The sequence below is a fragment of the Somniosus microcephalus genome, chromosome 19 (assembly GCF_052327205.1).
Source record: "Somniosus microcephalus isolate GS21.2 chromosome 19, FLI_Smic_1.0, whole genome shotgun sequence".
Classification (NCBI taxonomy): domain Eukaryota; kingdom Metazoa; phylum Chordata; class Chondrichthyes; order Squaliformes; family Somniosidae; genus Somniosus; species Somniosus microcephalus.
In genome coordinates this window covers 36,220,373-36,245,004 of record NC_141005.1, presented here as the reverse complement: position 1 = coordinate 36,245,004, position 24,632 = coordinate 36,220,373, and the positions used below count along the sequence as shown (strand labels likewise).

At 42.5% G+C, this 24,632-nt stretch overlaps 2 protein-coding genes across 5 annotated transcripts in view; one reads left to right on the top strand and one right to left on the bottom strand.

Moving 5' to 3' along the window:
• Window positions 1–18,982, bottom strand: part of sf3a1 (splicing factor 3a, subunit 1) — a 34,901-nt gene extending 15,919 nt beyond the window's left edge. Inside the window, exons 1-9 of the mRNA XM_085961542.1 lie at window positions 18,873–18,982; window positions 16,952–17,064; window positions 16,667–16,859; window positions 15,248–15,505; window positions 13,482–13,556; window positions 11,857–12,007; window positions 7,364–7,560; window positions 3,869–3,986; window positions 1,001–1,186 (exon numbers count right to left, since the gene is read on the bottom strand). Of these exons, the coding sequence (XP_085817668.1) occupies window positions 1,001–1,186; window positions 3,869–3,986; window positions 7,364–7,560; window positions 11,857–12,007; window positions 13,482–13,556; window positions 15,248–15,505; window positions 16,667–16,859; window positions 16,952–17,064; window positions 18,873–18,923 (1,342 nt within the window). The 5' untranslated portion in view covers window positions 18,924–18,982. The remainder of the gene's footprint in view (window positions 1–1,000; window positions 1,187–3,868; window positions 3,987–7,363; window positions 7,561–11,856; window positions 12,008–13,481; window positions 13,557–15,247; window positions 15,506–16,666; window positions 16,860–16,951; window positions 17,065–18,872) is intronic.
• ccdc157 (coiled-coil domain containing 157) overlaps window positions 18,963–24,632 on the top strand; it is a 47,599-nt gene continuing 41,929 nt past the window's right edge. Inside the window, exons 1-2 of one of the 4 annotated variants that reach the window (XM_085961544.1) lie at window positions 18,963–19,051; window positions 20,459–20,838. In XM_085961544.1, coding sequence (XP_085817670.1) covers window positions 20,591–20,838 — 248 coding nt within the window. In that variant the 5' untranslated portion in view covers window positions 18,963–19,051; window positions 20,459–20,590. Of the gene's footprint in view, window positions 19,052–19,165; window positions 19,354–20,458; window positions 20,843–24,632 lie in introns of those variants that run through there. The other 3 variants (XM_085961546.1, XM_085961545.1, XM_085961543.1) reach the window with 3 other exon arrangements.

Genomic DNA, 24,632 nt, shown 5'->3' with positions numbered 1-24,632 from the left:
TGGGTATCTATCCTAAAAATTGATATAAATATGATACTGACAAAACTTTCAGAATTTCTCAAAAATGATTGTTGTTGGGACTGACAGGAACAGAAAGTTTTGCTCCAGTGACATCAGGGCGGGCAGCATTCCTATTAATAAATCAACGGAATAAAACTTATCACATCAGGCTACACAAAACTTCGATACAAAAGCAAATACCGCGGATGCTGGAAATCTGAAATAAAAACAAAATGCTGGAAATACTCAGCAGGTCAGGCAGTTCTGACGAAGGGTCATCGACCTGAAACATAACTTTGTTTCTCTCTCCACAGATGCTGCCTGACCTGCTGAGTATTTCCAGCATTTTCTGTTTTTATTAAACAAAACTCCTGTTCTTACGCTGCCATTAATTTGGCTATTTTAAAGCACAGAACAGAGCAACAAGGGGCAACAAACAGCTAGAGTGTAGAAATATTCAAGATTATTCAGTAGAACATACTTTATCTTTAAGAGGACTAACTGAAAGATCAAAGCGCTTGCGATCCACCACATGTTGAGTTCCTAATCTCACCAGTGATGCTGTGAGGAGGTTCTCCACAGGAAAGGACAGACAACATTAAAAAAGGTGCTCTTGCGTAACCTATACTGGCTGGTTACAAAGCAGCTCTGGCAGAGATGTGGGGTAGTTTGCATACGTGTACTCGCAACCAGGTGTGATATGGGAAGAGCAAGGGGAAAAACTGGATTTGTACCCACAAAAAAGCTTTAAGAAATATAAGCGAACAGAAAATAATGTTGCATTTTAAATCAGTATATACATTATATAGTAACAGATGGCAATAAGTAGACTCAACCATAAGTGTGTGAGGGGAAGGATTTACCTGAAAACAATAATTACAGTCACAACCTAGAAACAAAACACACAACTTTTTACGTTGATGAATAAATCAGAACTATTAATGGAAACAAAGTTCCCATTTTGGGCAGTGCTTCCTACAGCATCAGTAATGATACTTGCCTGGAGCATACACTTCATCTTCACTCTGCTTCTCTCTAATAGAGCGTTCACGCTGCTCCAACCAGCGTGGATCCAGCAGCCCAATACGCATGTGCTCTTGCATTTTGCTGGCAGGAATCTTTTCCCCAGTGATTGGAGAGATGAGATACTCGTCAGGTGCAGGCGTACCAGCCACTGGTTTTGAAGCTAAAAGAACACAAGGAAACCATGTATGTTTACTTTTACTTTAAACTATTCAGTAACTGAGTAAAAGATATAGAAATGGGTGCACATATTAGAAACATAGAAGATAGGAGCAGGAGTAGGCCATTCAGCCCCTCGAGCCTGCTCCGCCATTCAATGAGATCATGGCTGATCATCCAAACTCAGTACCCTGTCCCTGCCTTCTCCTCATATCCCTTGATCCCTTTAGCCTTAAGAAATATATCTAACTCCTTCTTGAATATATTTAATGAATTGGCCTCAACTGCCTTCTGTGGTAGAGAATTCCACAGGCTCACCGCTCTGGGTGAAGAAATTCCTCCTCATCTCTGTCCTAAATGGCTTACCCCTTAGACTGTGACCCCTGGTTCTGGACTCCCCCGCCATCGGGAACATCCTTCCTGCATCTGGTCTGTCTAGTCCTGTTAGAATTTTATAAGTTTCAATGAGATCCCCTCTCATTCTTCTAAACTCCAGCGAGTATAAGCCCAATCGACCCAATCTCTCCTCATACGTCATTCCTGCCATCCCAGGTATCAGTCTGGTGAATCTTCGCTGCACTCCCTCCATGGCAAGAACATCCTTCCTCAGATAAGTACAAATTCACAAGACATTAAGTAGATTGGTTTCTATACATTGCAAAAGGGAAAATACAGAAACTGCGAGCTGCCAGCTGAAGCACGGGTCAGAAATAGGGCTGCAACATTGTAGTTCTGGTTTTGTGTGACACAATTCTTAGTCATCTTATTTGTCTTTGCATCTATAAAGTACAAATGATGCCTCAAGCAGTAAAGAGACATTAAGCAACATATGCCTCTCTGTTAAAAATTATTCAATATTAAAGTAACTTCGGGGGTTGTGCAGCTGCTTTACCCAGCATATGAAATAGTAAAATACGTATACATGTATAATACTACAAAACCAGAGCTGGTGCAGAAATGCTGAATATTGGAGATTTACACTTGAAACAACACTGAAGCTGTTGTTGTGTCCTTAAACACCAAGCACTTTCTGAATAACCTAAATGACAACTGTGTAACTGGTGAACACTAGACCTACACTAGTGAAATAAATATTCTGAACTTATACAAGCGCCTTATCTCGTTTCTCAAACATCTTACACTTTCACATAAACTTAATTACTCTGAAGTACAGTTACTGCTGTTATGTAGCTGGTCTTATGCGGATCATCGTAAAAATCCAACTGGCTCACTAATGTCCTTCAGGGAAGGGGACCTGCCACTCCTACATGGTCTGGCCTGCATCTGACTTCAGTGCCACTCTACATGATTGACTCACAATGCCCTTGGGGCAACTAGGAATGGACAATAAATGCGGCTTTGCCAGCGTCACCTAAATCCTAAGAACAAATATTTTTTTAAATCGGTCAATCCCACAAACAGCAATGAGACGAATGGTTTGTTTTTCTGGTTGTTAGTTTCAGGAAGTATTGGTTAGGACACTGGGAGGGCTCACTTCTCTTTTCCCAATAGTACCACGGAGTCTACTTGAAGAGGCAGATGGGACCTCAGTTGGATGTGAAAGACGGCATCTGTGACAATATAGCACTTCCTCATTGACGTGTCAGCCTAGATCGGTGTTGACCAATACGTTAGCCACTACTCCCATGCATCTAATTAGGAATCCAGATGTGGCTAATTGTATTTCTGATTAGTAAATTAAAAAATGAGTAATAGACACTGCAGTTGGGCATGTGACCACAACACTCATCCGCAGGATGCATGCTTGCGTACTTTAACCTTTTTGTGTGTTTGCTGGTAAAATGGCAAGACGAAAAGAGTGTGCAAGTGTTTTTTGATCTTTGTGAGTGCTTTACTTCCTTGGTTACTGAATGGCGGTAGATGTTTGTTAAGTAAATATACACGTGAAGTACATTTACCTACATCGAGAGAGTGCATGTAAGGCATTTTCTACTAAAATTGGTGCATGTGGCTAAAACAGTGTCGCCATAGTCACGCCTGTGGCGAGTCAGTAATTTCACTGGCCTATATTATCAAGTCCTGTAATGGGGCTTGAACCCATCACTTTCTGGCTCAGAGTCAAGGGTGTTACAATCCGAGTTAAGCTGACACAAGCTGGAAAGGGGGCGGGGGGGCTCGAGGGAATGTCTTGCAGTCCAATCACTTGGAGCAATGGAGTGGCAGCAGATAGGAACTGGAAGTGGTGCTAAATGTTGGGGAGGCAGGATAAGCTGGGAGCTGTACCAAAGGGGATGGAGCCTCAAGCCATGCCGAGGGCAAGAGTTGCATCATAAAATTGGGGGAAGTTTCTACTGTGCATGCTGATAAAATTATTGAGAAATCATTGAGATTTATGTTGGACAGATCAAACGAATAGGGAAAAGAAGATATGATACAAGACAGTCAGGGGAAAATTTGGCATTTAATGAGTAGTTACAATATCAAGGTAGCACTAGATTTAAGAGAAATATAGAGTGAGCAATTTAATGATAGCTTTACATTAGAAACTAGGCTTTACTGCAAATTAATTCAGGAAAATAGTCAATTTTGTCCCATGCTCCATTCCATTAAATTCTTCCAGGCTAACAATGCACCCTGGTGAACATGACCCCATCAGATGAATCACTGGCTTTCAGACCATGACCACATATACAACTTAAACTTCCCACAGTTTTTGCAGACTCACCTTTGGGATCATAGTCCTTCCTAATGATAACCTGGTCTGGAGTAGGAGGAAGTGGTGGAGGCATTGGATTATCAGGAGGAGGTGGTGCTTTCTGACCTTCGTCTTCTTCATCTGATCCCTAAGAGAAACAGTTATACATAGATATATAAATGTGTAAAAATATTCATTTCATCAAAAATAAGTTAAATCGGAAAGTTGGCATTTTCCCCCATTGTTTTTCCTGTTTTGCTCCTACTTTGGAGAAAGACTTACAACCCCCACATATCTAGCAATAACATTCCTGATCTAGTCTTTGGGATATGGATGACCCACACCGTAATAATTTTTTCCCACTGATTCTGGGGAAGCCTTTTGTCTAAAGGCACTGCTAAACTGAAGACTCATTATATGGCGATCCACATGCACAAAAAATGATGTGCCATGTGATTATTTTAAATTATGCACGTGATTGTATGTCATGCAATGTTCAAACAACAAACTGAAGTTTAGGCTTGAGCTCTCTCTGAAGCAAACTAATACCTAATCATACGGAGGACACCTATTCACTAATGCTATTCCCTCTGCGGGCTGTCTCATTCTTTGGATATGGTTCCAGGTATATGGTTGCTTGGTGGTGCCTCCAGAGCCAGTATGGAGTCAAATATCCAGCTGAGAAAAGTTATAAACCTACAAATGAATCCAGTCATTTAAAAAAATACTTGAAACGGAATCCATAAACAAAAATATCTAGACCAAAAACAAAACCCATCTTTGTTCTGCATTTGGATCAGCTTGTTTTTTTTCCAAACTGACATAGGTAAGAGTGTATCAGGTAGATCAAGTTTGTTTGAAACTTTGAGCCACTTAATTAAAATCTTAAAGCTTATCTTAAAACTCAATGATGATTTGATATAAACATTTACTTGGTACCAGAATCAAAACAAAGCTATATTTTGAAACACAAAGGCCAAGTAATTCCTTTCGAAACACACTATATATGGTTTATATTATTAAGTATATATATTTTTTTTTTTTTTATAAAAAGGAACAGGAATTTATGACACCACTAAGATCAAATATCTAAAATTTCTATGGGTTTTCCAAGTTTGTTACAGGTAAAATTTAGCATTAAGCTAATACCAGGTTTTCATAAAGGCTTAATTATTTCAAAAATATATCCATCCCGTTAATGACTAGCTCCTTGAGTTGGTTAGCTCACTTGTCATGACTGAATGAAAGAGACATATCAGTGTCTATTATGACCTAATAACGTGAATTAACACCAGAGTTGAATACGATCACTGTCATTACTTATTTCACTATTCACAAGACTCTTCTTTTAAAAACCAGATTGAACTATACAGAGTATGAGAGTAAGCTTGCAGGGAACATAAAAACTGACTGTAAAAGCTTCTATAGATATGTGAAGAGAAAAAGATTGGTGAAGTCAAGCGTAGGTCCCTTGCAGTCAGAATCAGGGGAATTTATAATGGGGAACAAAGAAATGGCAGACCAATTAAATACATACTTTGGTTCTGTCTTCACAAGGAGGACACAAATAACCTCCCAGAGATGTTGGGGAACATAGGGTCTAATGAGAGGGAGGAACTGAATGAAATCAGTATTTGTAGGGAAATGGTGTTAGGGAAATTGACGGGATTAAAGACCGATAAATCCCCAGAGCCTGATAATCTACATCCTAGGGTACTTAAGGAAGTGGCCCTAGAAATAGTAAATGCATTAATGGTCATCTTCCAAAATTCTATAGACTCTGGCACAGTTCCCATGGATTGGAGGGTAGCTAATGTAACCCCGCTATTTAAAAAAGGTGGTAGAGAGAAAACGGGGAATTACAGACCGGTAAGCCTGACATTGGTAGTGGGGAAAATGCTAGAGTCCATTATAAAAGATGGAATAGCAGAGCACTTGGAAAACAGTGACAGGATCGGACAAAGTCAACATGGATTTACAAAAAGTAAATCGTGCTTGACTAATGTACTGGAATTTTTTGAGGATGTAACTGGTAGAATAGATAAGGGAGAACCAGTGGATGTGGTGTATTTGGACTTTCAGAAGGCTTTCGATAAGGTCCCGCCTAAGAGATTAACGTATAAAGTTGAAGCACATGGGATTGGGGGTAAGGTACTGACTTGGATAGAGAACTGGTTGGCAGACAGGAAGCAAAGAGTTGGAATAAACGGGTCTTTTTCCGAGTGGCAGGCAGTGACTAGTGGTGTACCGCAGGGATCGGTGCTAGGACCCCAGCTATTCACAATATATATTAATGATCTAGACGAGGGAACTAGATGTAGTATCTCCAAGTTTGCAGACGACACAAAGCTGGGTGGGCATGTGTGCTGTGAGGAGGGTGCAGAGAAACTCCAGTATGATTTGGACAGGTTGAGTGATTGGGCAGATGCATGACAGATGCAGTATAATGTGGATAAATGCGAGGTTATCCACTTTGGTGGCAAAAACAGGAAGGCAGATTATTATCTGAACGGCAACAGATTGGGAGAAGGGGAAGTGCAACTAGACCTGGGTGTCCTTGTGCACCAGTCGCCGAAGGTAAGCATGCAGGTGCAGCAGGCGGTTAAGGTGGCAAATGGTATGTTGGCCTTCATAGCGAGAGGATTCGAGTACAGGAGCAAGGATGTCTTGCTGCAGTTGTACAGGGCCTTGGCGAGACCACACCTCGAGTATTGTGTGCAGTTTTGGTCGCCTTATCTGAGGAAGGATGTTCTTGCCATGGAGGGAGTGCAGCGAAGATTCACCAGACTGATACCTGGGATGGCAGGAATGACGTATGAATAGAAATTGGGTCGATTGGGCTTATATTCGCTGGAGTTCAGAAGAATGAGAGGGGATCTCATTGAAACTTATAAAATTCTAACAGGACTAGACAGACTAGTTGCAGGAAGGATGTTCCCGATGGCTGGGGAGTCCAGAACCAGGGGTCACAGTCTAAAGGTAAGGGGTAAGCCATTTAGGACAGAGATGAGGAGGAATTTCTTCACCCAGAGAGTGGTGAACCTGTGGAATTCTCTACCACAAAAGGCAGTTGAGGCCAATTCATTAAATATATTCAAGAAGGAGTTAGATATATTTCTTAAGGTTAAAGGGATCAAGGGATATGGGGAGAAGGCAGGACCAGGGTACTGAGTTTGGATGATCAGCCATGATCGCATTGAATGGCGGAGCAGGCTCGAGGGGCCGAATGGCCTACTCCTGCTCCTATCTTCTGTGTAACTAAGCTTGGCATCATAGTAGCTACTATTTTTCTTCTTTTTCCTACCCTACCAAAGGACAACACCGATACCTTTGCATGCTACTCAATGATTCCTATTTTATAATCTGTAATCAATTAAATTTTCAACAGGTAGGTCAGTTATTCTGGCAGGGGGGGTTGCAAAATTGGTAGTTAACTTGCTAGCATCCCCTTCTTGAGTAATCAAACAGGACTAGGATCATAAAGTATCTTTACATTAATCACCAGGATCATTTTTAGTATCATACCTCGTCCATATCCTGTACTTGTGTATCTTGATCCAACTGTGATGGAGCCTCTTCTGGCTTATCCTCTGTTTCTTCAACCTCATCATCAGATTCCACTTCCATTTCAACCTCCTCACTCTCCCCAAACTTCTCATATCGCTCCTGCATCAAAATACGAGCTCCAAGCTCTTCCGGGGTAGTTGGTGGAGGGAAATGCCCTGTAATTAGAAAAGTTAATTACCTGATGAACTTAATTACTATTACATATCTTGTTTTTCCTACCTCTCCTATCCACCTCTCCCCCAACAAAGGAGCTTGACTCCCATTACAGTATTTTCTTCTTCAACCAGACGAAGTTGTTCTATTCCATTAATGGCCAACAGGAGCGCACTTCTGGAGATCAGAACTCAGTCATTCAAATTTACCTACGAAAAGCATCACACACAAATTACTTTGAAAAGCAGTAACCATTGTTATGCGGACAAATTTGGCAGCTACTTTGTGCATGGTAAGATCCCTGGTTGAGAGAAGAATATACACCAGAACTCCTAGTATCCTTTGAATAGTGCCATGGAATCGTCAACAACTACCTGAACAACCGGAACAGGCAGATGGGACCTCAGTTTAACATCTCATCTGAAGAACAATATCGCAGCAATCACTCAATACTACATGATGTCAATGTAAATTATGCATACAAGTCCTGGAGCAAGGCTTGAACCTGCAACCTTATGACTCTCAGGCTATCAACTAAGCCAAAGTGACAGATGACAGAGCAGCGCCAATAAAATATAGCTTTTTTGCCAGAACTATATTGATAGATGCAATATATTCTATGCTTTGTGTGGACTACAACAACTATCTGTATTTATATAACATAATGTAGAACAACATCCCAAGGGTCATCAGAGGTGCAAGGAAAACAATGGCTCTCATCAAAGAATCGATTAGGAGGCATGACCAAAAGTTTGTTTGAAGAGATGGGTTTTAAGGAGGAGCTGCATAGCATAGGATCTAAGTGGCTGAAGACACTGCCAAAACTGTGGGGTGAAGGGTCGGAGTGCAAAAGAGGCTAGAATCAGAGAGAGAGAGTTCAGTGGGGGGGGGACTGCATGGCTGGAGGAGGTTAGAGAAATAGGGAAGTGAAAGTCAGTGGCAGGATTTAAACACAATGGCCCGTATTTTGCAGCCCCTAAGGGTGCATATGTGGCCGTAAGGGCCCCGCAAGTCCTGGGTTTAGGCGATGTGCTGCACATGCGCGAAAACCCTGAACTTGCCATCTTGACAGATCGTAGCCATCCCCGGGAAAAGGTCATCCGCGGGCGGAGAGTTAGGCTATTTGCCCAATTTCTGCCCAGCGAATGCCCGTGAAATTCTAATGCCTGGTAAAAGCAGGAGTAAGGCCTGCTTTTACCAGTGCAAGAATTTAAATGAATATAAAAATACATTTTTTTCAATCATTTAAACATTAAAACACCTGTAAAATAAGGTCGATATTTTTAGCCCCTTTAAAACATTTAAATTTGTTCTTCAAAAAATTAAATTTGTTTTAAATGTTTAATTATATTGTATTTAATTCATTTTAAATATGTCATTTAAAAATGTATTTGTTATGTTAGTGTTTTTTATGTGATTCCCATTCATGCTTATGGGGGATTCCGTACATATGGAATCCCCATAAGCATGAATGGGGATCCCCCTTCTTTAATTGGTTGGGCCGGCCCACATGAGCCCAGAGGCGTTTGCGAACCACATGTGCCCCTGGGATACGTGGGCCTCTACGCATAGAGGCCCAGGAGCGCGAGTCTCCGTGGATCCCGAGGCAGAAGGTAGGTTTGTGGATTTTTTGCCGGTCAGAGGCATCCGCCCACGGGAAGCCTCCAACCACAAATTCAAGCCCATTGAGTATTTTAAATCTGTGGTGCTGTTGGACTGGGAGCCACATAGGTTGGTGAGGACAGGAGTGATGGGTGAACAGGTCTTGTTGCAGGATAGGTCTCGAGCAGTTCAGATTTGGGTGGACTGAAGTTTATAGAGGGTGTAGATGAGAGGCCGGTTAAAAGAGCATTGAGGATATCTTCATAAATGATGGTTTCACTGGTAGATGGGCTGAGGAAGGGGTGACGGCAGGTGATGCTATGGAGGTTGAAGTAGGCGGGCAGTCTTTGTGATGGGAGAGGAATGGGGGTTAATAGTTCAGCTTGGGGTAGAACAGGACACTGAGGGTACAAGCAATCTAGCCGTAAACAATAGGCAGGGAGGGGGTTGGAGTTACTGTCGAAGATACAGTTTGCGCCGGGGCCAAAGATGATGGTTTGGGTCTTTCCAATGTTTAGCTGGAGAAAAACACTGCTCATCCAAGACTGGATGTTGGTAAAGCAGTCTGATAGCATAGGCAGCAGAAGAGTTAAGAGAGGTGATGGAATCATAGAGCTCGGTGTCATTAGTGTACATGTGTATCTGATCCCATGTCTGGGATGATATAAGGGCAACATGTAGATGAGAAGCCAAGGATGGATCTTTGATGGACTCCTGAGGTGATGGTGCAAGGCTGCGAAGAGAAGCCATTGCTAGCGATAGTCTGGCTACAATTGAATAGGTAAGAATGGAACCAAGCAAGGGCAGTTGAATTAAATTGGACAATGGAGGAGGGTGAAGTCATAGACTGCGTTGAAGGCTGCAGACAAATCCAGGAGTGATAATGCATCACAATCACAGAATACCATTACACGACTTTGGTTAAAACCATTTTCGTAATATAGGAGGGGTGGAAATCTGATTGGAGAGTCTCAAACAGGAAGTTCTGGGAGAAATGAACACAGATCTGGGAGGCAAAAACATATTCAACGGTCTTGGGAGAGGAAAGGGAGGTGGCAGATGAGCAGTAGTTAATGAGGACATACGCTCGAAGGTTGAGTTTTTCTGAGTAGTGGGGTGGGCAACAGTAGTTTTGAAAAGGAGGAGGGACAGTGCCTGAGGAGAGGGAACCATTTACAACGTCAGCTACCATGGGGGCCAGGAGTTCAGTGGGAATGGGGTCGAGTGAGGAGTGGGTCAGTCTCATGGAGAAGCTGAGCTTGGAGGGGGCATGGAAAATGATGGGGAGAAACTAGAGAGACAGGGGCGGGGGGCTGTTGGGGTCACAGCTAGGATAGATAGGGAACTGAGGAAAGGTTTGGCTTAGTGAGGAAGGGGGGGGAAAAGCAGCAAAAATAACTGAACGATAGGTTCCATCTTTCCATGAGCTCCTCGTACTGTTGGAGGTGAGGTTGGAAGAGGTTGGGGAGAGGGGTCCAAGAAGGTTCTTGGTAGTACAGAAAAGGAGCCTGGTCCATCCAAGCCCTCCAAGATGATCCTAGTGTCATGGAATGTTTTGGCAGAGGACAGCGAAGCCCAGTAGAGCTTTACATGATTGAGACAGATCTGACAACGGACGGTTAAGTCATTTGTGTGCCAGATACACTCAAGTTTGCATCCTTGGACTTGAGGGAGTGAAGATAGCGGTTGTATTGGAGGAATGACTGGGAAGAGAGACACTGAGCTTTTTGCTGGGGATAAGGGCATTGAAGGTGGAAGTGAAAGACTGGCTCAAAACATCAACAGTTGCAGAGGTATCATACAAATAGAGGGGCACAGGTTAGGTTGACTAAATATTTTCATCATAAATCTAATACAATCAACTGCACATGAAACAACAATAGTTTGCAACTGTAAATACTTACATGCATTTATTCAATTAATGCAGGTTTGACTATATGTTGTTAATGCATTAGAATGCTTGCCAACTAAAAATACTGCTTCTTTTCATCTCCCTTCAAAATATCAGTTCTAAAGGCCATCGGCTCCTATTTCCTTGTTCAATGTCGGGGCCATTAATACTATGTTCACCCTTTCACATTTCTTAACAAGTACAGTATCAGCCTCCTCTTTGTAGTCAGCTCACTTTTCTTTCCTCTCACCAAACTCTTTGTCTGTATATGCTGTATAAATTACCCAAATTGTATAGTAATTTGGATTGCATATAACATTGTAAATGGGGGATCTGTTGTGTGATGGCACTGTCATAGGCTTGCATGGAATTCAAATTGGGACATTTGAAATTGCTTGTTGTAGACAGGGATTCATTGTAGCCATATAAATTATACATGGAATCCACTGCATACCAGTACTTTTAGGTGCATCTCATTTATTCTAAAAAGTTAAATAAATATCGCCATACACCCAGTCAGTTTTTTCCCTTATTTGAACCATCTTCCCATGTAACAATAACTTGAATTTAAAAGCTTAAAATGAGCAACCTCAAAGCTATAGGAACTCAACTGTTATTTTTCATTGACATTTCAAACCAATTTACTGTAATTGCAAATGCACATTTAAACAAAAATATTCAAAGCAAAGGATGCTGGAAATACTGTGATTGTACAGTGGAAAATGGTTAATTTTAGAACGATGTGCGTTTATCAGTGTTTAAACCCAAATCAACTTTACATCCTACAGTATGGTAATAACATTACCTTGTTCATTAGGCTGGAAGTCAACAGTTTCCACCACCACAAAGTCATGCCAGTCAATCTGTGCATAGGCTACTCTCTCCCTTTCCCGCTCTTCCTCCTCTTTCCTCCTCTCACGCTCCTGAAATTTGGCCCATTCAACTCGGTATCTAACCTGTCATACAAACCAAAATTATTTGCATGTATATTGATCCACATTCCTTTTGTGCATAGGTGACAGACTTCCTAGTCTTCTACACTCCTGAAGATGAAAACTTGTATAAGCACAGGAAAAAAATGAACTTCATCAAATAACACACAGGCAGCAGAGGGGTGAAGAGAGGTGGTGCAGTGGTAGAGCTAGGAGTCATTAGCGTACATGTGGAAGCTGATCACATGAAGGAATAGAGAGCCATATATTCAAGTTTGCAAATAGAGAGTTGCATGTCCAAGTTTGCAGGTGATACAAAGTTAAGTGGCACACTAAATAGTATAGATGGGAGTAGAAAGTTGCAAAGGGACACTAACAGATTAAGTGAGTGGGCAAAATTGTGGCAGATGAGAGTTCAATGTGGGGAAGCGCGAGGCCATCCACTTTGGACCTAAAAGATAGATCAGAGTATTTTTTAAATGGGGAGAAACTAGGAACTGTGAAGGAGTAGAGTGATTTAGAGGTCAAAGTACAGAAATCACGAAAAGCTAGTGGACAGGTACAAACAAATAATTTAAAAAGGCTAATGGAATGTTGTCCTTTATATGAAGAGGGCTGGAATACAAAGGGGTGGAAGTTATGTAACAGTTATAAAAAGCTCTGGTTAAATCCCATTTAGAATATTGTGTTCAGATCTGGGCACAGCACCTCAGGAAAGATAATATTGGCCTTGGAGAGGCTGCAGTGCAGATTCACCAGAATGAGACAGGGGCTAAAAGGTTTAAATTATGAGGACAGGTTGTATAGACTAAGCTTGTATTCCCTTGAGTATAGAAGATTAAGGGGTGATCTAATTGAGGTGTTTAAGATGATTAAAGGCGTTGATAGGGTAGGTAGAAACTATTTCCTCTGGTGGGAGTGTCCAGAACAAGGGGGCATAACCTTAAAATTAGAACTAGGCTGTTCAGGGGTGATATCAGGAAGCACTTCTTCACACAAAGGGTAGTGGAAATCTGGAACTCTCTCCCAAAAAGCTGTTGAGACTAGGTCAACAGAAAATTTGAAAACTGAGGGTATAAAGTGATACGGAATCAATGCGGGTAGATGGAGTTAAGATACAGATCAGCCACGATCTAATTGAAACGTGGAACAGGCTCGAGGGGCTGAATGGCCTACTCCTATTCCTATGTTCTACATCCGAGATGATATCACCAAGGACAGCATGTAGATGAGGAAGAGGCCAAGGATGGATCTTTGGGGGACTCCCGAGGGGGTGCAAGGGCACCGAATAAAAACAAATTATTTAGGAACCTTTTTCAAAGCAACAACATTCCAGAATCTAAAAAGGACATTAATCGTCCAAACTTATGATTTAAAAGTTATTACCTTATAATATGCTATTATACATACCGTATATAAATTACAGATGTTTCAATTATTTAAGCAATTAGTGTTGCTAGTTATGTTTTGTTTACTATGGTAATATTTATTGTCTCACCTGATCTAAAACTTCTTTAGGATTTTCTGCCTCTTTTTTCAATTTCTGAAGCAATCCCTTTGGCGGTATTAAGATCTGAAAAAAATTAAAATGTTAAGCTTTTCCCCCCTTATGAAAGGCTCACGGTTAAAATCAGTATACATCTGATTTTAATACCGCAACTCTGGCATATCTGGCTAGGTCAGAAGAGTTGCCCATCAGTCGTGTACTGTATTCACCAGTACATCATTAACAAGTCCTCTTCAAAACAAATTCCAATACTGGCCCTACATCTTCCCAATTAAAAAACCACAAAAATATTACCAAAAATTGAAAATTTAAGGTGAACTAAATTTTGCTGCAACAACTTTGCTTTTATGTGGTGAATCATGAACCTTGAAATTACTTCAGTATAAACTACAAATTCAACTAAATGTTAAATTATCCAGCTTTCCACTTACAACTCTTCAATACTGCATTGCTGTCTCTCTGACACTGGGGTTTTATCAAGAGTTTTATTTTTTACCATCGGAGGTGTGCTAAAACTATGTACTCCCTACTACCTTTTCTCAAGGCCTCAACTGAAGATAAAAGTAACTGTCCGTGACAATTGGAAAAAATATGAAAGCTAGATACTTAAATAGCTATGTCTGCAATGGTGGCAAGTGTAATTTTTAAAAAATACCATCGTTATGTTTTTAAGCTGCCTTGTGGCACTGCCCACAGGTCAAAGAAATAGCCTATGTTACTGTAATAGCTTACTGGAATTGACGAGCACTTTTGTGTTCTCCTAGTCTTCAGATTGCAGAAGAATAAATGTTCTATTGAATCGCATGATCGTGTTACAAATCAGGATTATCAAATGTGAAGGTTAAACAGTGGCTTGAAGTCAATATAGCAGATTTGACCGGGTTAAAGAATTTCAAAACGTATACATTGTACATAAAAAGATCAACACTTTGGTAATTCTCTTAGTAAATACTACCAGCAGCCTAGTATCTACAACAAATGTATACTTGAAGTTTTGTCTAACAACGCTAGAGCTGTGGCATTGTGACACAAGAACTCAAGAGCTGGGCGCATACTGCCCGAGATATACCTCCTCGATCCCATCTGAAGTTCAAAAGTGGGATTCTATGGTCAAACGGTGTCTGCCATCATTGAAAAAGGTTATCAAATTAAAGTGATAGCTCCTGGAGCTCCACACAGATGCTAGATCCAAGTCCATTTGCATGTGTTACCAGGTCCTTCACCTTAAACTGACAAAACAAAAGTCTCTAGCGATTTCAATAGATACTTCAATAAAAATGTGTATGTACAGGACTTAAGTGACATTTTGCATGCCAGTGATGTGTATTCACTCCAAGAAGAAGAAAACAGGTCAACAGAGAAACACGGAGATTTTTTTCTCTCAGCATGCAGTAATCGCACTTGAAGTAGCCAGTCACATCTTATATAAATATATATATGAAGAATACATGGACTTTCTTATTCTTTAAGATGCAATAGATCTCCTTGTTCATCACAAACATTTACAATGGTAAGAGGAGAAAGTTTTGGATTACAGATCACGTTATATATGTTAAATAAAAACTTCCATTTCTAACCGTCTGTATCGATCCTCAACATTTGTTTCCCTTATTAAGCACTGCTGCACAATTGTAGACACATTGCTTGAGTGCCTTCACACACCAATCCTATCATGTGCAAGTACATTACTTTGGCTTGATCCACAGTACTTAACAATTACACATTTACATGTAATAGGTTGTATTTGTAACTTATACCTTTGTATACTGCTCCACTAGTTTGGTGAAATAGTTGAACAGACTGTGCTGTGGCCGCAGGAAGTCAAACTGATAGTTACGCTGTTCTTTCTGCATCAGCTGCGTCAAAAACTGTCGCCCGTTTCTTGCAACGAATTGAGCAGTGAGCTTCACAACATCCAGGTCAAAGGCCGAGATGGATGGGGGATCAGCAATGAATTCAAATTCAGGTGGGGGTTCTTTCGGGACAATCGTTTCCTGAATCACCTGTGCTTGCACCTGTTTAATATACATAGGAGAGAAAAACAATTCTCAGAATTTATACGTTCTCGGACACAATTTAATGGAATTATAAATTGCTTACTTGAAACTACGACAAAAATATGATTTATTGAATGATAATTTATAAACAATCCAAAAAGGAAACAGAGGACATTTCATCTTTAAATGTTTATGAGGTAACAAATCATATTAAATGTGCATAAACAGCATTTGTCTGCATTAAATAAAGACAGTTGCACATTTTTCTCTCTCCACTGTCTCTAAATTGTCAGACTGTTTGTCCGGCATCCAGTTCTGGATGAGCAGAAAATTCCTCCAACTAAATATTGGGAAGATCGAAGCCATTCTCTTTAGTCCCCGCCACAAACTCCGTTCCCTAGCCACCAACTCCATCCCTTTCTCTGGCAACTGTCTGAGGCTGAAGCAGACCTTTCGCAACTTTGGAGTCATATTTGGCCCCGAGATGAGCTTCCGACCACATATCCACGCCATCAACAAGACCACCAACTTCCACCTCTGCAACATCCCCTGACTCTGCACCTGCCTCAGCTCATCTGCTGCTGAAACCCTCATTCATGTATTTGTTACCGCTGGATTTAACCATTCCAAAGCTCTCCTGTCCGGCCTCCCATCTTCCACCCTCTGTAAACTTGAGCTCATCAAAAATTCTGCTGCCCGTATCCGAACTCGCACCGAGTCCCGTTCACCCATCACCCCTGTGCTCGCTGACCTACATTGGCTGCCGGTCCGGCAACGCCTCCATTTTAAAATGATCATCCTGGTTTTCAAATCCCTCCATGGCCTCGCCCCTCTCTATTTCTGTAACCTCCTCCAGCCCTACCACCCTCCGAGATCGCTGTGTTCCACCAATTCTGCCCTCTTACGCATCACCTATTTTAATCACTCTACCAGTGGCAGCCATGCTTTCAGCTGCCATGGCTCTAAGCTCTGGAATGCAATTCTTAAACCTCTCTGTCTCTCTCCTTTAAGACACTCCTTAAAAGTGACCAAACTTTGGCCTCCTGTCCTACTATCTCATGTGTCTCAGTGTCAAATTTTGTTTGATAATGCTCCGGTGAAGCACCTTGGGATGTTTTACTACGTTACAGCCCTATATAAATGTAAGTTGTTACTGTTACTATCAGCAAGGATACTTACTTTCTGTGGCAGCTGCTGTTGTTGCTGCATAACCTTTGGTATAGCAGCTGAAGGCTCTTGTCCTTTCCCCTCCTTGAACTCATTAACTTTGTGCCGGTAATATGCATGGTAAGGATCATTCGGATTCAAGAAGTTAAATTTGGAGTTGTTTATTTCATTCTGACGGATACGGGCTTCAAATTCTGGACCATTTCTAATCAACACAAAATAATTTGCACATTTAAACTCAGAGGATCACGCAGTGCAGCAAATACAGGCACACATTTGTCTGAATGAAGTACTCACCTGGCTACAAAACTAGCAGTCTTGTCAACAATGTTCCTGACCTCAGGAGGAGGGTAGATAATGCCAACGATGGGTTTGGAAGTTGGGATTTCTTCCTTTGTTTCTTCTGGCAACTTTAAAACAAAAAGAAACAATTGTCATGAATCTCTTCAAGCACCTTAAGATTTCTTTCAATTCGAAGTTTATGCCTGATGACAAAAAAGCTGGCTTGCTCCCATGTCACCCTGTAACCAAGCACTCCAGAGTGGCCCAGTGACTCCTGCTGATTTTTTCTCGCTCACTCACTACTTTCTTTTGGCAGAGAATCAGAACACACCACGAGGAAAATGGTACTTTTGTTCCATCACTAAATGAACCCCCCGCAGCACATTAACCTGCTAATACCCTTTGAAGGAGTGTTCATGCTATGGTAGGATAGTAGCAATACATTCACATTTTACGGTGACTTATGCTCGTCACCAAGCTGTTTGGAATAAATTACTGGTAGCTGCTATCCACCTGAGAGCTCAAGCCTATGTATGTCAGTTGTCTCATCATCGTGGTTGGGGGCAGGATTGGGGTAAGCAGATTAATTTGGCTTCAAGATCACACATCTGGCAATGGGAGATTGGAACCTAGTTGACTCTCTGTGGCAGTCTAAGTAATCCAATATCTGCGCCAGGCAGGTCTACAGTACTCCGGAGCACTATTGATAATTGACCTGCCAACCTGTCTCATTGATGGGCTGGGCCTGTCGCTGGGGTATGGAATTCTTCCCATCAGCTGCAGAAAATCCTACAAGCCAATGCTCTAATTTGTAGGATGACCTAACTGGTCAAGCAGCAGAAAGTATATCAGTGTTTCGTGGTTGTAGGCTGTGTGATTTTAGACCATTAAAATTTAGCAGTATCCCTACACACACTAGAGGGTGTTTAGGTAACTTTTGCCTAAATTCTTTGGGTTTAGAATACGTGCGTTCTTAAGGGAGTTTATACATATCCCATATATTGGGCACATGGAAATTACTTATGTGGGATTCCTGGTAGTTTGGACTCTTAAGCAAAGTGATAGATTTTCACACATTAAACACCCAGGCTGATTAAAAATAAATTACTTTGGGAAATGTGTAGAGCACATCTAGACCATGTAAACTCCAGAATATATAATTCCACTACAACTTAGTTGTCTTGTAATATATTTTCTTCAGCTCAGTCTTCCCCAGCCAAGACTAATGGACAGCATTTTCTGACAACATGCAACAGGATTTCTATCACTTCTGTTCTCAATATGATTGGTAGCAAGTGCAGGACAACATGCCGGGTTGATGCCCTCCAATTTTCCTTCCCTCCTCATTGGAAGGCAGCTAGTCTCTTGTCTGCATCTACTCGAATGGCAATATCATAATACTGTACTAGCACTCACCACAGAAGCTACACTGCAATCTTCTAATCTCAATCATTATTTTACCGTATTCTGTAACTCCTGTGTAATTTTACCCCTTTTATATTTTAAATAATGCATCGGCTCACAGATTTACATGCATTGGGTCCAGGAGCAAGGTATAAATACTCATTGCAGTCCGACAATGGGGCTTATTTTAATGCACCTCACTCTGCAAAAATAAACACAGCTCCTTGTGACTCAAGACTGTGATAAATCACAGACATTTCCCCCCCGGTGCGTGCATGTTACTTTAACAATGCGTCCATCGGATTGTTCCTGGGCTCAGCTGGTAAGCCGCAGGGCAGGATAGTAAACGCTGGCTCCCAATCAGGGGCTGCGAGCCTCTCATTCGGGGCTGAGTGCGTGTCACAGCCGATCCAGGCCTGGCGAGTGTGTGCGGGGAGGCCTCGGGACTCGCGGCAGCCCGGAGACTCCACGTTGCACTTGTAACGAACAGCGACGGTTGCCAATTTTTTTTTTCTTCCCGTTTTAAACTCGCCTGATTTTCGGCCTGAGGTGGCGGCAACGCCTGCACCGGTCCGGCCGGCATCGTTGCTGCGCCTCGGAAGCAACCGAGCGCCGCAAATCCGCCAGAAAACTCGGTGTAAACAAGATGGCGACGGCGGACTACACCATCTAAATACAGGGGGGTAGCAGATAGAGTTCTTCCATCATCAGGTTCGTGCCTCCAATCACGCTTACAGGATTAAAATGTCTGAGCATTTGGTTTGCTTTTTTCTTTTGATCATATTATCTTTTCTCTGAATCCAGGTTTGAATGGTCTGGCCCTTTTTTGTTCGGAATCCAAGTTTGAAAGGTCTACCTATTTTTGTGCTCGGAATCCAGCTTTGAATGGCACAGCCCTTACGTCATTGTGACGATTTCACGCACGTCGAATGCGCAAACTCGCGTTACGTACGTGCGTGCGTCCATGACAGCACGTTATAAACATTGAGAAGGAAGCCAACGGTCGGCCGCAGGTAACATTGGGGGGGGGATCGACCCAATGAGTATTCAACGGGTCATTGCTTCTCTAATTCGGAGGAAAGAACATTGTAATGGCGGCCCACTGGGGGAAATCAGCGACTAGAAGCTCCTCCTGAAGATCAGGAGAGTCAGTGTACCTTCCCCCCTTCATTAAGTTCCTCACTTCTCTCCTGAAGGCGCTGACTCCTTGCTGGCACCGTCTGATGCCTCACCCAAACCAACTATGCTTCAGGTGGCAGTGAATGTCAGCAACTTATTTAATCACGGGGGCACTGCAGGCAAACGCATGCTTGTCCTCGCTGGCATCCACACACAGCCACTTGAAATCAGGGGGTTAATGGAAATCAGCAAACAGGAGCAGGAACCTTATCTAATTCCCTTCTCCACCACTCCTTTCTTCCCAATTCCGCTAGAAAAATGTAAAGAGTACATAACATAGAAATGACCAAGCTACTTTTTTTTGTTTCGTTTTCAATGAAGGATGCAGAGCTGTGTGTATCCTGTTACAACATTCTGTTAGAGTTATCTACAGAAAGCAGTTATAATGGTTGGAATTTCTGTATATAACCCACGATTTAAGTTATTTGTATATCCATGCATCCATTAGATTTATTTAGTCATGTTCTGTTGTTAAAACCTATCTAGTAACATTGGACAATAATTTAAAAGTAACGTGAAAATATCCTAAAAACAAATCCTGTACATGATTTTTCTGTTTCTGAAATAGAAATATTAGTACTAGTGTGTACTGTGAAGATATTCGTACTGTCACACATGGTACTGGTGTGAACTATGAACGTTCTCACACTGTCACTTTGGTTTAGACAAAATTCTGTCGGAAATTTTTTGGAAACAACTGTCAACACATTGAATATCGTTATACTAATGTATGTGGACTGATGCCTACACAGAGAATCTGTAGATCATTTTGTTCATTAAGTACTGTGAAAAACATTTTAAATCTGGTTGCGGATATTTTATAAGTGTAGGAAAAAGTAAGCAAGATGCCATTCACATTAAATTAGGATTTAAAGGTGGTATTTGTTTATAAACTGTTAAAACGGCATCCTTAATCTAATTATTTTCTGTTTCTTACAGATTAATTGTGCTTGTGGAGCTATTAAATTATTGCGGTGGCAGTTACTTTATGATGAAATAGCAGTTTGAAATTACAATGAAAAAAAGTTTGTAAGAAGACACATATAGTGCCTCAATATCAGGACTTTTAAAATGACACTTCTTCTAGGAAATCAAAACTGTTTGGATGGTTTGCGCAAGGATGTCACAGATGTACAAGGGATAATCATCGATGTCTTTTCACGAGTTGGTGCAGTTCGCTATCCATCGTGGAAGTTTCCAGATAAAACGTCATGTGATTTGGATCTTGTTACTTTATTGGAACGTTTTGATTATGTGGAGGACGACCCAGAATACACACAGCATTCTCATATTGTGCTATTTGAATTGGTGATTGACAGGTAAGACACAAGTTGTTCTTTGGTTGTTCTCTCCAGAAAGCACTGACCCATTCTGGTTAGAATTCAACGGGCAAGAACTATGATACATCCAGAGGCCATTCTTCATGAACATAGTGTCAGCAGATATTTACATCCTTCTAACCAGCTCATGCCCATTATTCTTATGCCTCAGTTTTGTACTAATAATAGTGACTTATTTTTCATTAATTGAGGGAACGCTCAATAAAGACACACCAAAGACCCACGTCTACTTGCATTGCTCTGTTGCTGATGTTTCCAGTAATAGTTGAATTTTTCAGAGATTGTTTTGATTTTTTTCTTCTTAAGAATAATGTTTTTAAAAGTCACTCAAACTATTTTGGAAGTGTTGTGTATGTACCTTTAAGAGAGAACTGCTTTTATACTGTAGTACCAGCAGTGACCACACCTGTATATAAAGCCGTAGCAGGCTTCTGTACTTTCAGTTCCAGCATACCCTCTGTTCAGTAAACACCTGTTATTACCGTTCTCCTGCCCGTGTGTTATTGATACGCGGACACTACAGTGGCGACGAGCAGGTTCGAACTCACCTGCAGTACTGCATCACCTCACGGGGATCCATCCCTGAAAAGAAGCTTCTTGGAGGTCGAAGCCAGAGCAACGGGCGTCGACCGTGGGCAATCGCCCAGTGATCCATCGGAGTTCAGTGAATCGCAGGGGAAGCTGTGGAGAGCTGGACTTGGCTCCCCAGTCAAGGTGTTCCAGCAAATCGTGCTGGTAGCAGGTAGTGCGCTGACCCTTCCGGACTGCGGCGGGCTTGAGCTCGATCGAGCGGCTCTGCAATGGGGCTGTGCAGCGTCGTCTGGAAGGAAAAGAGAGAGAGAGGGTGGAGCGCACAGGGCGCGGTCGGTGCTCAAGAGCCAGGCAGCGTTAGGGAAAATAAAAGAGGGGAAGGAAAAGAGACGCGCAGTGGACAGCGTCGAAGAAGAATAAAAGTAAGGAATTTAACTAACAAAAGAGAGACGCGCCGAAGCCGCGGGGCGCCACCATTACTATTCAGAACGCTAGGAGCAGCATTGGCAGCAAGGGGAAGAAGGAAAAGCGCGGGAGGCGCCATTTTAATCCATTGGGGAAGAAGGAAAAGCGCGGGAGGCGCCATTTTAAACCACCCAAGATGCCGAAGAGTGGCAGTATCACTGCTTTCAACAACGAAATAGAAGACAGGACCACGTATGTGGAAAGAATTGAAGTGTACTGCAAGGCAAATGGGGTGGCCGATGAAAAGAAGGTGTCGGTATTATTAAATTTGATGGGCGCGAGAACATACGGCCTATTGCGGAATTTAATTACCCCAGCTAAACCAATGGAGAAAAGCTTTGAAGAGATTGTCAATATCTTACAGGAACATCTAAACCCTACACCGCTGCTGATAGCAGAAAGATTCAAGTTCCATAAAAGAAACCAGCACAAAGATGAGAGTAATGCTGACTATCTTACGGAACTACGCAAGTTATCGAAGCGCTGCCAGTTCGGAGCAGGACTGGCAGATACCTTAAGGGATAAGTTTGTCTGCGGGCTCCAGAGTGAAGGAACCCAGAAAAGACTACTTTCGGAAACGGACCTTACGCTAGAAAAGGCTTTCAGTGTGGCAGTATCCTAAGAAGCAACAGCACGGGGAGCTGCAGAAATACAACAGAAACCGCAAGAATATAGCACCAACGAAATGGCATATGGAGCAGAAAAGTGCTATCGCTGCAGCAGAACAACCCATGACCAGAAGGACTGCTGGTTTAAGGACAAAGTATGTAGGCAATGTGGAAAAGTGGGACACATAGCACGAGTCTGCAGGTCGGAAAAGAAAACCAACACTAAAAGAACTACTAAGGAAAAGTACAAGAAAGTAAAAAAAATGACAGACAGTAGTTCAGAAGATCAGGAGAGTGATAATGACTCCGGGAGCAGGAGACTAAGTTGTCTAAAGTTACACAACATGATCACAAAGGAGGATCACTGAACCATTTGGGTCACCCTCATGATAGCAGGGTACCAAGTAAAGATGGAATTGGACACAGGATCAGCCCTAACAGTCATGAATCGACGAGACTATGAGCGGCTATTCTCACACATACCCTTGAAGGACACGTCCATTGTATTGAAGACATATACAGGGCATAAAGTCTACCCCAGAGGAAAAATAAGGGTGCCCGTTAAATACAACGGCAAGGAAACACAGAAACTGTATCTATATATCCTACAAGATGGAGGACCACCATTATTGGGACGTGAATGGATCCGAAAAATACAATTGGATTGGCATTCCATTCAGGCGCTAACTGTGGCTGACAAAAAGGATGACGACGTCACACCTGGACGACTGTCAAAAATTCTAACTGACGCGAAAGAGGTGTTCCAGCAAGGACTTGGGACTCTAAAAGGAGTAACGGCAATGATAAAAATTGAAGATAACGCAAACCCAAAATTTTTTAAGGCCAGACCGGTACCGTACGTGATCCGCCCAGCCGTCGAAGCAGAGCTGGAGAGTCTGGAGCGTTCGGGTGTGCTGTCCAAGGTGGACTGGAGCGAGTGGGCCACACCCATCGTTCCTGTAATGAAGAAATCATTGAGCAGCACGCCTGGGGAGCCGAAGAAGGTTTGCATCTGTGGGGACTTTAAGGTAACTGTGAACCCAGTCCTGCACACAGTACAATATCCACTTCCGTGGATAGAAGATATTTTCGCCTCACTATCTGGAGGGAAACGCTTTACGAAGATTGATCTGGCCCAAGCGTATCTACAAATGGAGGTAGAAGAAGCATCTAGAAAATACCTCACGATAAACACTCACAAAGGTCTTTACCAGTACAACCGACTGGTATTCGGGGTAGCATCAGCTCCGGCAATTTGGCAGAGGGCGATGGAACAAGTCCTGCAAGGGATCCCGGGGACCCAGTGTTATTTGGACGACATCCTGGTTACGGGCGAAAATGACAGTGAACACCTTGCCAACCTGGAGCAGGTGCTCACTAGATCACAAGAATATGGGCTACGAGCCAACCGCCCCAAACGCGAGTTTTTCAGGAAACAAATCTCGTATTGTGGCCACATGATTGATGAAGAGGGGTTACATAAGTCCCCAGACAAGATTGAGGCAGTAGTCAAGGCTCCAGCACCAGAAAATGTGTCGCAACTGAGGTCGTTCCTCGGGTTGGTGAACTACTACCATAAGTTCTTGCCAAATTTATCTACAATTCTGCACCCACTGAACGCCCTGCTGCAAACTGGAGTAGCATGGAAATGGAGTGATGAGTGTAAGCGTGCCTTTCAGAAATGTAAATGCCTAATCACTTCAAAAGAAGTATTGGCCCACTACAATCCAACACTACCGATTCGGTTGGCATGTGATGCGTCTCCCTACGGCATTGGAGCGGTGCTGTCACACAAATTCCTTGACGGTTCAGAGAGGCCAATAGCCTTTGCGTCGCACTCGTTAACCTCAGCCGAGCGTAACTACGCCCAGATTGACAGGGAGGCCCTCAGCCTGGTGTGGGGGGTGAAGAAGTTCAATCACTATCTGCACGGGCAGAAATTCACCCTACTGACTGATCACCAGCCTCTTGTCTCAATTTTTAACCCAAAGAAGGGCGATCCGGTGATGACGGCGCAACGGCTGCAAAGATGGTCCCTTTTTCTGGGGGCACATCAATACGACATAGAGTACAAGGGTACGAAACAGCATGGAAACGCTGATGGGCTGTCGCGCCTGCCGTTGCCTACGGTGGAGGAAGCACCTGCAGTGGACCCTGTTGAGATATTCC